Raw genomic sequence first — 14,345 nt, 5'->3', positions numbered from 1 at the left:
GAGTCGAAAGAGAAAGAATTGAAGTCATTAACCACATGAATCAATCATAATCAATTGAGCCTCAAATGTTATCCTTTGATTAACCATGGGAATTGACTAGTCCTTCAAAGGTTCTTCACCACAAGTGCATCAAAAAATGAATTTAAAATCTAAATAAAGTTTTGAATGAATTAAACACAACTTAGAAGTTTCTAGAATCCGAATCAATAACGCTAAACTTGTCAGTAACGCTAAACTTCAAAGCTCTAAACAATTCTGAAGACCTCTTTTCGCCCTTGCTCCATATTTCTAGGCAGAGAGGCGTGTGGAAAACTGACCCTGAATTAGGGGTCGAATGAGAAATAACCTAATAAGTAATCCTCACATTACTGAATCCACCTAGAAAACCATCCTAATACATTAGGCACACAAATCAAGATTTCCCTTTACTAATAAACATCTCTTTTTCTCCTATCTTAATTTAATACTAATACCCGAACTACATCCAACGGATGGGAATGATTGTTCTTTAATTTAACGCCACTTGCTTTACAAACTCCTCTCCCACTTCACAGTCTTCTACGTTATAAAACCTAGTTTCTCTCTCTTCCCAATCATCTCCAACCATTGAAACCCATCAAATCCTCTTTCTCTCACTCTAAATTTCCTCGGTCGATTACGAACCAGGTAACTCTCATTACCTTCTTCAGTAATATTTGTTTGATTTTCTGCTCTCTGAATTTCGATCTTTATTTTCAATTCTTTATCACTTTTGTTCTTTTAGAAAAAAATTATTAAAAAATTTGGAAAAAATGTTAATCTACATATTATGAGCTGATAATTTTGTAAAGATAATAATCTAATTCATCATCAAGCATTTAAAGGGTATAAGTAAAATGAGAAGTTCTATTTTGGGTTTTGCTTAGCAATTAGCCAATTAGGATGGTGCAAAATGATTTTGTGGTTGAGCTCAAAGCTCACTGAATAATTTGGTACTTGTATTTTGCTTGGGTGGGATTGTGTGACTCAAATTTGACCACTCTATGTTGGGGTAGATCTCATAGAGAACTTTGCCCTGGATGCATTTGGGTTACTCTTGAAAGAATGCTTTTCTGATTATATACAAACTCTTTGAAAGGAAATGAAGAAACCCCAAGCAAGGCCTTACTCCATGTAATGTAAAGTAATTATGTCGAAAATGACATTGTTGCATGTCTCCCAAATGACTCCTATAGTTTCATGAAGAAGAATAACTTTCTACGATTCTTCTCCTCTAAAAGGAACGTTAATGAGCGATGGTTGTGAGTTCACATCTTGTAGGCTAGCTAGGTTGAACCAAAACAAGTTTAGAAACCGAGAGATGAAGGCCAACACTTTAGTAGGAAGAGAACAATGCACAAATATATGATGTATTGTTTCCATCCCTTTGTGATGCATTATACACTGATTGACCAAAACAACACATCTCTTTAGTCTTTACCAGTTAGTCCACTGTGGTAGTCTGGACAGTTTAACAGTCCGTACAGTAAAGTTCATCCTACGGGGTCCTCTTCATCCAAATTATTGATGAGTTACACATTCCTGTGATGGCTAAAACAGGGGACACCATAGCGTAGCAAGATTTGAGATAGAATACATTGTCTGAGCCACTGATCCATGTTAACGTCTTTAAAAGATGAACCAACATAGCTGCATTGTTTATCTTCCAATGTACCTCTCCCACTGAGCAGTGAATAGCAGTTGTTAGTAAGCCCTCGTTCCGCTTCGATATATTACGAATAATGGGTCATTCCACCGGGTGTGGTCTAAGGGGGGCTTCATATATCATTTAAAACATTAGTTCGATTGCCATCCCCAGAAACCAACTGAAACTCATTTGCTGAACAGTCTGACAATGTTTAAGAAAACCTTTTTCCGCCTCAAGGCGGTTTGCTCCGAAAAAAACAAAGTGTCGCCTTCAGGCGTACACCTCAAGATGTAAAATGTTTACACTAAATCTTCTTGAAGAATCAAATGATACGACATTTATATAAAGCGGTAACAACATAATATTGTTTTTGCCAATTTGCTACAATAATCTAAAGACTCGAGTGTTTAACGAATAAACGTAGTTACTCTTATATGTTGCATAAACTTAATCGACAACGTTTTGCTTTTACCTTTGGATGTGTACACCAAATCGCCTTGAGGCGCGCCTCGAGATGTACACATCTATGGAACTTCAAAGCACTCTGTAGGTTTTGTTAGGATCATTGGGTCGACTTTAAATTTGGCATTTTTATCTAGGTGAACTAATATTTTAGTTTAATATTGTTACAGGGAATATATGAAGGTTTTGATCTCGCAGCCTGGGCCCTCATGCTATGCTCGACCAGAAATGTTGCGGTCTAGGCAAGACCAAAATGTGCTTTTTAACATGGAAAACAGTATAGCAAGTGATGCTATACTGAAGAATAAATCAAATAACACGAGGGTAGGCTTATTTGTTTCTTCTTCCTTATTATGCAATGCTGAGAAAATACGAAAAGCGTCACACTTGGGTGGCTCAAGATGCAAAAGAGGGTGTAGTTTAGTTGTTGCTGCGAGCCCCCCTATAGAGGAATCTGGGTTTGCTTCAGAACCACTTACAGAAGAGGATCTTGTTGCTTACCTTGCTTCAGGATGCAAGCCGAAGGAGAAATGGAGGTAACTTCATTTAATTGCTTTTTTTTTTGAAAATTTGAATGAATATAGAAAAAAACTATATACAAGACTGAAGAGGGAACTAAAGAATCAACAGGACTATTCACGACATCTGCGCTTCCCAATTTACGACTACATCAAGAAAATTTATTTTTTAAACTAGTGATTTATTTGTAAAGAGAAGAGGTGTTCATCGACAATGTTTTCTCTGGAGTTTAGGTAGAATACTAGAATGTATTTTGAAGCTTTTCTGTAATCAATGTTCTCCCAAATCCTTATGTAATCTGATTTTGTGGTCGCAGGATTGGCACTGAACATGAAAAATTTGGCTTTGAGTTGGAAAGTTTGCGTCCGGTAAAATATGAGCAAATTGAGGGGTTGCTATATGGTCTCTCTGAGAGATTTGATTGGGAGAAAGTAATGGAAGGGGATCACATTATTGGGCTGAAACAGGTGAAAGTGTTTACTTCAGAATTTATTTTTCCCATGTAACATTGTCATCGACGTAAATATAGTACCGGTATCAGACACTGTTTTGTGGTGCCATAAATATGTAAAAATATGCTAAAATGGGGAAAAGCATATATATATATATATATTATAATTTATGGTTTCGTATGATTTCATAAAAGAGTTTTGTGTATTGCAGGGTGACCAAAGCATATCATTGGAACCTGGTGGTCAATTTGAGCTCAGCGGTGCACCTGTTGAAACACTACATCAAACTTGTGCTGAAGTTAATTCACACCTTTATCAGGTGAGGCCTCATCCTCTTCTAGAGTAGCAGTTGTAACTCCGGAATATAACTTGCCCTTCCCTCTTATCCTAAAGTTTCTTTCCTCACTAAATTCTGTAAGAACTTGATTGCGGCATTGCGGGACCCAGATGTAGAAATGGAATGAAAGATTTTCCTACAGTTAAATTTAAAAGAAACGTTAATTCAGGAGAAAGGATTGCTGGATATCATCTAATATTAGGGTGAACTCAATCTTGTACAAACAAAAAAGTGAAACCATCAAAGAAAGATTCCCTTACATCGGTGACCGGCTTATGCTTTTGGGCATCAAGTAGTTAACAGAAGTAAAAAAAGACAGAAAGTTGAAGTTTACATGAAAGACATGCAGGATACTTGGCAAACTAACATCCCTCTGCTTGATGTTATTGAAAGAGTATTGTTTCTGGGTCGTTTTTGTTGTAATTTGGTTCATTTGCTCCTCGCATCACTCTAGTTGAACATTCTGTGTTTTTTTTTTCGTGTTGAGTGAGTACTCAATTTTTGGTATTTTACATTTATGTTCTTTATTTTGTAAGAGGGAGACAATATGCTGTTCCAGAAAATCTTGCGTTGATCTTCATGCCCTCATGAGATGATATACTGCTCGATTTTAACTAATTGGTTCACGTGAACTTGTAAAAGGTTAAAGCTGTTGCAGAGGAAATGGGTATTGGATTTCTAGGCATTGGTTTCCAGCCGAAATGGGGTCTTAAAGACATACCTATAATGCCCAAGGTATTTTTTTATCTGTTCACAAACTAATTGCTAACTCATTTGGCACATAATTACTAGCAGAGGCTAGCATACATTAAGTTCTGTTTGTAAGTTTCAGTGTTTCACCAACTTGTAATAATCTACACAAATTTTCATGCACATTCCACATGCACAGGTTTTCTTATCGAGGACAGAGTTTAGTTCTCTGCCTAGGCGTTTGTCGAATATTTTACCTTTGGTTATTAGAGTTTTAGATCATCTTATCTTTGTCTTTCTTACCTTCAACAGAAACTGAAAACTAGATTCTCGTCAAATCTTGACTCGATTTTCACCTGAAAAATATTTTACCATGTTCCATCAACTACATTTTTAGGTAGTTCTGACCTCCCACTTGGAGAAAAGTCAGTAAGTTATTATGTTGCTCTAGACCAAATGAGCAAAAAACTTATTCCTAGCTGCAGTTCTTTTGATTAAGAAAATTTTCTAATATGTAATTTTATTTATTTGTTGCCTTACGGAGAGAACATTTTGGCTCAGGGAAGGTATGAGATTATGAGAAATTATATGCCAAAGGTTGGCTCTCTAGGACTTGATATGATGTTCAGGACATGTACGGTTCAGGTGAGATTTTGTTTATATTTTCTGGTGCTTATCTCTTTTCTACCTTCCTTCTTCAAGTCTTCAAGGCTCTTGATGTTTAAGAGAATCCTATATTTCCCTTTCGCAATTCAAAATGAATATTACTTTAAAATTGAGGGTTTTCTTTGGTGTTTATGGATTTAGAAATAAGAGTATTCGTGAACTCAGTGAAGAACTAATGGATGCCAATTTTGTGAATTTGGAAGGTTAATCTGGACTTCAGCTCTGAATCAGACATGATCAGGAAATTTCGTGCTGGTCTTTCTTTGCAACCTGTGAGAAACTCGTTCCATACGTTTTACTTAGAGTTGATCTGATTTAATATATCTCACATGCTTAGGATCTGAAACAGATTGCTACGGCTCTCTTTGCAAATTCACCTTTTACTGAAGGCAAGCCCAATGGTTACCTCAGCATGAGAAGGTTGATTTCAGTTGCATCTCTATAGTTACCTACTTTTATTATCTATGTTTCTTTTTTCCGGAATCTGATGAATGATTTGTTGCAGCCATATTTGGAGTGATACGGACAACAACCGTACAGGAATGCTTCCTTTTGTTTTTGACGACTCATTTGGGTAAGCCTAACAATAGAACTTCTCTGTTATTCTTTTATGAAACAAGGAATAATATATTTATCTAGTATTGGTTTGCCTTTACCAGGTCTTGTTGTTTCTCTTTCTTTCTTGATGTGCAGTAAAACCTCGGTAAATTAATAGTTGATAAAATAATAACTTCGCTAAAGTAATATTTATCTCCGGTTCCGACTCGGGACCAACGTGCTAAATTAGTAATTTGCTAAAATTATATGATAATTCTTTTTTCAATGTCCTATAGGTTCCATCTAATATGTTAATTAACTAATCAATAATGCTTAAACATATATATTTCCGACTTTCTTAAGAAGTCCTGGAAAAATAAGAATCAAGTGTTACTTGTTTTCTCTTAAAAATTTATATCAAGTTGAATTTCATCTCCAACTTTTCTTAATGCGGCAAGAAGACTCGGTGTACAATTTCATATTGCAACAAGAAGTTGTACAATGTCTTGGCCGCTCCAAGTGCATCTTTACGCGAAACCGGCTCAGTTGGAGAGCTATCATCTTCTTTTTCACCATCTTTATCACCTCCCTTAGACTTTCAATTGCGTATCGGCTACGCCATGTACTTATTCGGTAAACCATTTGCGATTGTAGTACGTTTTAGGACTGATTTCCTAGACAATTTATACTCTTATGATGCATTTATAATAGATACACCTACTCCGAGACATCCTACCTCCATAAAACTTACAATCTAATAAGATAATTTAAAAAAATCTTGTAGTTAGTTAACCCCCCAACTAGTCCAGTTTAAAATTTTTTACAAAGATTTTGTGTTATTCAAGACTAAAAATTCCGGTAAGCTAATTTTGGGTACTGGATCGTGAACCCACTCAAAAAGGATACAGAGAATCGGGTACGCGGTACACAAGGGGTTGGAGAGGATGTTGAAACGACTTTTAAAATGAAATTCACATATATTTATTGTTTTTTTTTATAACAATTAGCTGGTTAATGGTCGTTATTGTTATTTTCTCTTTGGCAGGTTCGAGAAGTATGTAGAATATGCTCTTAACGTTCCCATGTATTTTGTCTACCGAAATAAGAAGTACATTGACTGTACAGGGCTGTCGTTCCGGGTATTGATATGGCTTTGATCTCTAATTAACTCTTTGTTCACTTCTAATTGTTTTCTTTTTTTGATGTTGGCCCTGTGAATCTTTATTTGTCCTCGTATTGGTACGGTTCTCATTGAGGCGTGATATTTGTCATGCATTTGCAGGATTTCTTGGTAGGAAAACTTCCTTCGATTCCTGGTGAACTCCCGACACTCAATGATTGGGAGAATCACCTGACAACTATTTTCCCCGAGGTTTATTTGCATATCAGATTGCATATATTTATAGAACTTTAGATGAATGCTCCGCTCTTTTGTTTCTTCTTTTGGTTAGATCTTTGGCACAGCTACAAATCATGTTTCGTTGTCATGCAGGTTAGATTGAAGAGATACTTGGAGATGAGGGGTGCTGATGGAGGTCCTTGGAGGAGATTGTGTGCACTGCCAGCATTTTGGGTACGTAAAATTTCCTATCTGTAGTATATATGTTGTTGCATTAGTGTTTGTCAGAGTCAAATTTATGATATTGGGTGGTTAAGAAGTAAGAACCCCGATAACAAGTTTGGGTTGTTGAACTTCACAGAATGGTAAAAGGTTCATACTCTACAAATTTGAGTATACGAGTGCTCTTAAAATACAAATAAGTAAGATCTCCACATCTCGTGCTAACTCAAGCATACCAAAGAATCATATAGCAGATAATTGGATTTGCTTGACCATGCACGACATTCTCACATGCTAACTCATGCGTATAAACATATTTAGCTGCTTGTTTTAACACATTATTTGAAGATTTCTGTTTTATTTATAGGTGGGCATACTATATGATGAGGTTTCATTACAAACTGTATTAGATATGACAGCTGATTGGACTCCAGAAGAAAGGCAGATGCTGAGGAATAAGGTAAATGCCAGAACTGGTTTTACAAAGGTGGTTGAGGCTTGTGATTCGAGGCTTCCCTCGGCAATATTTAATACTTTAAATGCAAATAATAATGCCTCAATGGATAAAAGTATTGCCTTGATGGATATCAGTTTCATCAATTTTTTCTCTATTAAGCTGTTGATTTCTACAATTTTCTATATGTGTATCATGGTATAACACCGTTAAGCTATCGAAAGGAAAAAAGAAATTAATACAACAAGTTCTTTAGCTGTTAAAGAATTCTGATTATGTTATGAGCCTTAAACAAGGATGCCACCATTAAGCCCGAGTCTTATACAAGATGTTGAGGATAACCAGCAGCTCCTGTTGCACTCTATGGTGGCTTCAGAGGTCTGGGACTTTTTCATAGTCTTTTAGTCAGAAGTGGGCTATGCCTTTAACTCTTGATGATTGCTTACCGTGATGGGAAGGCCTGAAACGCCCCAAGTCTAGGAGAGTTCTGTGGGAGATTATTCGTCATGCCATATTCTGGGGGATTTGGATGGATAGGAATGACATTAACTTCAGGGACAGGAGGTGTGACAACAAGGGGACTATCCGTATCATTCCAGCAACCATGTTCCACTGAAGTAGAGAACTGAAGTGGGCTAGGAATCTTTACTTTCTAGTGTTAACTGTTAAGTGCGAGGGTTTGATCTCTACCTTGTAAGTGGGGTTGTCGAGTTTCTTTTGGTCGCCCCTATCAGGGTCCACCTTTTATAGGACCCTGATATTTCTGTAATCATGTTCGAAGCTGAATGTAGCATTTAAGTATATCCTTGGAGTTCCCTTCTTTTATGTATACAGGAATTGCCTTTTGTGTTTTGATAAACACTCAGACGTCAGATTCACTTTTGATGTACCAAGAAGTAAACACACTTGACTTTCTTTTCTCACAATTCTGCATGATAAGTGAATGACGTGTCACTGTTAACCATTATCTGACTCATTATGACGTGCTTCTCATATTAAGGTTTTAGCGTCATCAGCTGATTATTTTTTAGGCAATGGGTTCTTGACATGATACGTGACACCTAAAGTATTCTTTATGTTCTAAATTGTTAATGGAAAACACTTATCCCCTAGTTTGTTAGTTTTATTATTGCTACTTATTCCCTACTTGTATCTAGTTCACAAACTTACGCAATCTGGTTTGAGGGACTGAATTTCTAAACCTTGAGTTGATGTTTGAGTAGGTACCAGTGATGGGTCTAAAGACACCTTTCCGTGATGGGCAGCTAAGGCATGTTGTAGAAGATGTTATCAAATTAGCGAAGGTACCAAAATCTCTTCACAGTTCTAAGTGTTCTACTCTATGGTTTCCTTATATAATGCAGCTGGCACCTCCTGTGTTTTGCAGGATGGCTTGGAAAGAAGAGGATACAAGGAAACTAGTTTCTTGAATGCGTTAATGGAAGTGGTTAATACAGGTAAGAATCGTAAGATAAAATACAACCTATAATTTATGCACATGGCATATGTATGTGCTAAATGGGTCATGGATCTTTTCCCATAAATTAATATTAGAGTTCTCTTCAGCCGTCACATACAATGTTACAGAATACTCTACCACCTCCCCTTTGCGTATAAGATTTCCCACACTGTTTTTGAGTGAGTTCTACATTATTGATATCGTTTTCCTTAAAATAAAAAGTTTACACCTTTTATGCATCAAGCGGTACGCCTCGAGGTGCCGCCTCGCTTGTGAGCAAAACCGTCTCGAGGCATATGAATGTGTTTTACAACATTGCTTTAAATTTTATGGAGGTAGAATGTCTCGGAGAAGCTGTATCTATCCCAAATGCATCATAAAGAGGATATTGTCTAGGTAAATAGTCCAAAACACACAATAAAATTGTTGCACTGAGGAGGTATACCCCTATCAAATACTCTACACTAACATGGTGCCATATCGCGTACTGGTACCACGACCTTGGGCATTGGTCTAAAAACCTTAGCACTAGTTTCACTAAAGGTGGGTGTGGGGAGTGATGGTTATTATTGGCGAGTGTAAATGGATGTCGGGAATTAGTGAATGATGTGAATATTTAGTTGAGAGCGATGGAGAAGACAATGATCCTTAGACTATACCAGGAGACGCATGAAACTTGTAAATTCGCTAACAGAATGATGTTTTCCTGTATTATTAGGTGTTACGCCTGCGGAGAAGCTTTTGGAGCTGTACCATGGAAAATGGGGAAAAAGCGTCGATCCTGTTTTTGAGGAGTTGCTCTACTAATTAGTAGTTCGCTAAATTCTTCCTGACTATGAGCATGTGAATATATATGTAAACCCTTCATTTTTTGTTCTTGAAGGGTTTATTATGAATCTCATCTTGTCTCTTGAGTTGCATTGTGGTCTGTACCACTAGTGTTGTTTTACCCAAATAAATTTGATCTTTCATGAGAACTCTTAGTCTACATTTATGAAAGATTGATTATTTGTTCACAAACTTATGAACAAATTTCACAAATGAACAATACTTCATCCCATTGTTTATGTAGTTTTCAACCTTGATAACCAGTCATTTGTTGGTTTGAGTAGTCTTCTTTGGACTTGAGGTTCTGTGATTGATGAAGATATGCTTTTCAGTTGCAGTTTCTTTAACCACATTAATGGTGACTATGTTTATGTCTCCTGACTTTTGCGAACGCAGATTTATGTACGCCTTGATGGTGTATGCGAATACAGATTTCTTTTACGCCTTGGTGGTGTACATATTATGGCTGGTGTTTTGGGGAAACAAAAAGATTTTCCAGTACAAAAAGAAAACTGTGAGTTTTGTAAATTTTTAACAAAATTTCATCGTAGTGATCCACCACTTTCAACTACCACCTCCATCATTTTTTCCCCTCTCTTCTCTCTTGAATCTCGGTTTCACCTGTTAGTATTTACCTTTTAAGGGACTATTAGACACTCTTATCCCTAACCCTCCTTGAATCCGACAACAATTCCCATCTGCGCACCAACGTGTTGTAGAAACTGGATGGGTAGGCCTGATTTGCCACCCCTACCGCACAAGAAGGTTTGGGACGTTATTTTTGAGAAATCAACTACTTAGTTGTTACAAGACATTGATACATCTTGAAGATGTGATAAGCACGGTAACTGCTTAACTTAAACCATTACTGAAAGAGGCGTAAAGCCCAACAACATGAAAGAGGTTTAAAATCTGACAAATTTTGTTACGTTATTATACCCTTGATAACCCATGTTTAAATAAATTATGGATTTCACCTCTTCTGGTAATCAAACGTGAGACTTCAGGTTTTTGAGTTTATGTCAACAATTTCAAGTTTCAACCACTTGGGCAAGCAAGTGTCTTTACATTTGTGCACTTCAAAATGTCCACCAAATATCATAGACAATGCACTAACTACCTGAGTCTTTCAACAAAAAAAAACCCTACCTCTTTGAGTTTTGATGTCTGATTAACTGATTTAGCAGTCTGATAGAGCTCAACTCTGTGTGTAGTGAGAGAGAGAGAGAAAGATACTCAGCTAAGAAAAGAAGAGAGAGAGAGGATGTCACCAAAGAACAATAGCAATTCTCATCTGTTTCCTTTCACAATCCTAACTCTCTTAAAAATTCTTGCTATCTTCTGTATAATCCCTCTATCTCTTTTCTTTCTCTTCCAACAACATCAACAACAAAATTCATCTTCATCATCCCTCTCCTTCTCCAATAATATCTCTCCAAACCCTAACCAAATTTCCATCAAAGTTTACCTTGCTGATCTCCCCAGATCACTAAACTACGGATTATTAGACAAGTACTGGTCTTCCTTCACCACTGATTCAAGATTAGGCTCCAATGCCGACAGTCCCGATCTACCCACTGATCATTCTTTTATAAAAACAAATCCTAATTTCCCTCCTTACCCAGAGAACCCATTGATTAAGCAGTACAGTGCTGAGTATTGGATCTTGGGTGATCTCATGACACCTAAGAATTTAAGAGGAAATTCATTTGCAGAGAGGGTTTACAATTTTGATGATGCTGATGTGATTTTTGTTCCTTTTTTTGCTACCCTAAGTGCTGAAATGCAGTTAGGAGTTGAAAAGGGATTGTTTAGAAAGAAGGTTGATGGTAATGAAGATTATAAGAGGCAGAAAGAGGTTGTGGATTTGATTAAGGGTTCTAAGGCTTGGAAGCGTTCGGGTGGCCGGGATCACGTTTTCGTCCTCACTGGTTTGTTCCTCTCTTGTCTTTCTTTACTTTTACAGCATTTTTATGTAATAAACTGTCAAAATGCTAAAATATGGATTCAACAATTGAAACAAAATAGTACATTGATTATATCTTCCTCTAATTGGTAATGAATCTTAGATTAATACTTATATAATTAAACTTATTAGTGTTGGTACGATTCCTCCTTCGAAATTTTGTAAAAGAATTTGACAAACAATTTGAAAGTGTTACGATTTCGTAGCTTGTTTAGATGAATAATGAGTGTGGGCTTTAGTTCGTTGTTTGATTGTACCAGTGTTCAGACACTTGATCAAATGTCCTACAAGCTTGTATAGATTGCAAAAACTTTAGGGTTGAATTCCTTGGCGAGTGAACTTTTTATGGATCCATCTCCATCGATTTTTTAACTGGTCATACAGACACAGAGCACTTCGGTAGTTTAACATAATACACTTGATTTACTTATATGTAGTCTTTGATACTTTTCCATTGTTACTGTCAATGTTACCAAATATCTTATCCACCTTGTGTACCACGTATTTGGTTCCACAATTTTAGCTTAACTGTCATGTTTGTGCAATATATTTTTTTCTGACTATAATCGAACTTAGAAGCTGGAAGATTAAGCAGTCTTAAGCAGCTTATGGTTTAGTCTCTGGATTGTCAGGTTATGTTAAAACTTGAAGCGTTCTTTGACAGACCCAGTTGCCATGTGGCATGTTAGAGCCGAGATAGCTCCGGCGATTCTCCTAGTGGTTGATTTTGGTGGATGGTTCAGGCTTGACTCAAAGACATCCACTAAGAATTCTTCAGAGATGATACATCACACTCAGGTTTCACTGCTGAAAGATGTAATTGTTCCATACACTCATCTACTTCCTAGGCTGCAGTTGTCCGAAAATCAGAATCGCAAGACTCTTCTCTACTTCAAAGGGGCCAAGCACAGGCACCGGGTAAGTATTTATATTATTCTTCCTCCGATTCCTTCTGCCAATTTGGAGAAGTTACTAAAGAATTGTTACTCTGTTAACACGACAACAACAATTTTAGCTTTGGCCTAGTTGGGCTTTCTCTAAAACGTGGGATTGTTAGGGTTTGATAATTAAGTGACCAAACTGAAGTGAAATAACACAACATTTGAGATGTTCCTACTTTAATTCTGAGTTACAGATCCTTCCGTACCCCTCTAACCCTTAATGTGCACAAAATATTCATAGATTAAGAAAACTTTAACATTCTTTAAAGTCTATGCTTAGAATATGCTTATTATTAATTCTTCACGATTTCGCAACTTTTGAATTATTTATCTAATACAAGGTGAGATGATGCATAGAACGTACGGTTCTGGCTGCCCGCCCAGGAGAGTTTCTGTAAGATGAATAATCTATATTAGCCTGATTAGAGTATATGACCTCCTTGCTGCACGGAACCGAAACTACCCCCAAAGAAGAGGTTTTCACTTTTTTCTACGCCAAAGTAATCTTCTTATATTTATCTAAGAAAAATAATGGTAGCATGTTTTTCAAGATATGAGCCGTACGCTTTATTTGTCAATTATGAATCCCCTCCACATTCTCCAAATCTTGGTAAGCCCATGTTTTCATGCTAAAAACAATAGCTACAAGGCCAACTTGTTTATGGTTTCCCTTTTCTATTGCACAAATGGAAACAAATTGCATAATTGAGCACCTGAAAAGCTCTAGTACCTCTATATTCGTCCTTTCCGAGATTAAGACGTGACTTTTACCGTTGCATATCACATCTAATTAGACATTTCTTAACAAGTTACAAATGAAAAAACACAGTATATCTTCCATTATTTTACCTGAAATTCTCTTACTTATTTGCCAGGGTGGTTTGGTTCGTGAGAAATTATGGGACTTATTGGTTAATGATCCGGATGTTGTTATGGAAGAAGGCTTTCCTAATGCAACAGGCAGGGAGCAATCAATAAAGGGGATGAGGAACTCAGAGTTCTGCTTGCATCCAGCGGGTGATACACCTACTTCTTGCCGACTATTTGACGCTGCCCTTAGTCTCTGCATACCCGTTATAGTAAGTGACAATATTGAGCTCCCATTTGAAGGAATGGTCGACTATTCAGAGTTTTCTGTTTTTGTGTCGGTTAGCAACGCCTTGCAACCCAACTGGCTTCTGAATTATCTGAGAAGCATCTCTAAAAGGCAAAGAGAGATAATGCGCTCTAATATGGCTAGGATTCAACCAATTTTTGAATACGATAATGGGCATTCAGGTGGCATTGGGCCAATTCCGGTAGATGGCGCAGTTAATCACATATGGAAAAAGGTTTATCAGAAATTGCCCATGGTTAAAGAAGCAATCATCAGAGAAAAGAGGAAACCTGAAGGTGTGTCAGTTCCACTTAGATGCCATTGTACATGATATTTCTGAAGCTCTATTACAAAATTTTTAGTTTTATTTTTCTTGTAGTTCATAAACAGAACTATAGAAGACTAAAAATCACAGAATCGTTCTGATTTCTTTGTGCTGTTCGAAAATTTCCCTGTTTATGGTTTTAATCTCAGTTTTAGGTGGTGTTTGTTTTTTTCCCACCATCTGAATTGAGTCTGTCAGATACAACTAAAATCAATCTATTTAGCCATTCAGATGAGTCAGATATCACAATTCAGACGAGTCAGATATAACATTTCAGACAAAACAAATTTACTGAAACATTGGATTCATAATTATTTTGATTTCACTCGCGTGGTATCTCGGCCAATATATTTTTTGAATAAGCAAATATATTTCGACGATATTTA

The 14,345-nt window shown here is 36.8% G+C and overlaps 2 protein-coding genes across 2 annotated transcripts; both read left to right on the top strand.

The window, feature by feature from the left end:
• Nucleotides 1-9,894, top strand: LOC147551916 (glutamate--cysteine ligase, chloroplastic-like). The gene is made up of 16 exons (XM_086670063.1): nucleotides 1-666; nucleotides 2,299-2,664; nucleotides 2,964-3,114; nucleotides 3,311-3,418; nucleotides 4,079-4,171; nucleotides 4,688-4,771; nucleotides 4,996-5,064; nucleotides 5,142-5,212; nucleotides 5,298-5,366; nucleotides 6,375-6,468; nucleotides 6,612-6,701; nucleotides 6,822-6,902; nucleotides 7,258-7,350; nucleotides 8,568-8,648; nucleotides 8,732-8,801; nucleotides 9,522-9,894. The coding sequence occupies exons 2-16, from the start codon at nucleotides 2,306-2,308 to the stop codon at nucleotides 9,608-9,610; spliced, it is 1,602 nt and encodes a 533-aa protein (XP_086526189.1). The 5' UTR covers nucleotides 1-666; nucleotides 2,299-2,305; the 3' UTR covers nucleotides 9,611-9,894.
• Nucleotides 9,895-10,697: 803 nt separating this feature from the next.
• On the top strand, nucleotides 10,698-14,064 carry LOC147551915 (Exostosin family protein). Its single transcript, XM_086671153.1, has 3 exons — nucleotides 10,698-11,562; nucleotides 12,262-12,515; nucleotides 13,414-14,064. Exons 1-3 carry the CDS (start codon nucleotides 10,896-10,898, stop codon nucleotides 13,963-13,965), a joined length of 1,473 nt encoding a protein of 490 aa, XP_086527279.1. The 5' UTR covers nucleotides 10,698-10,895; the 3' UTR covers nucleotides 13,966-14,064.
• The last annotated feature ends 281 nt before the right edge of the window (nucleotides 14,065-14,345 follow it).

This window comes from Eschscholzia californica, unplaced genomic scaffold, assembly GCF_041429995.1.
Source record: "Eschscholzia californica isolate CP2 unplaced genomic scaffold, dmEscCali1.0.p SCAF_3, whole genome shotgun sequence".
Taxonomy (NCBI): Eukaryota; Viridiplantae; Streptophyta; class Magnoliopsida; order Ranunculales; family Papaveraceae; genus Eschscholzia; species Eschscholzia californica.
Note: the sequence above shows the minus strand (reverse complement) of the source record. Positions and strands in the feature narration are given on the sequence as shown.

Excerpts from the sequence above, each read along its gene's own strand:
- LOC147551916 (XM_086670063.1), top strand. The coding sequence starts at position 2,306 with ATGAAGGTTTTGATCTCGCAGCCTGGGCCCTCATGCTATGCTCGACCA. Across the intron at positions 4,772-4,995 it reads TCAGGACATGTACGGTTCAG|GTTAATCTGGACTTCAGCTC; the intron begins GTGAGATTTTGT and ends TGAATTTGGAAG. Across the intron at positions 7,351-8,567 it reads GGCAGATGCTGAGGAATAAG|GTACCAGTGATGGGTCTAAA; the intron begins GTAAATGCCAGA and ends ATGTTTGAGTAG.
- LOC147551915 (XM_086671153.1), top strand. The coding sequence starts at position 10,896 with ATGTCACCAAAGAACAATAGCAATTCTCATCTGTTTCCTTTCACAATC. Across the intron at positions 11,563-12,261 it reads TCACGTTTTCGTCCTCACTG|ACCCAGTTGCCATGTGGCAT; the intron begins GTTTGTTCCTCT and ends GTTCTTTGACAG. Across the intron at positions 12,516-13,413 it reads GGGCCAAGCACAGGCACCGG|GGTGGTTTGGTTCGTGAGAA; the intron begins GTAAGTATTTAT and ends CTTATTTGCCAG.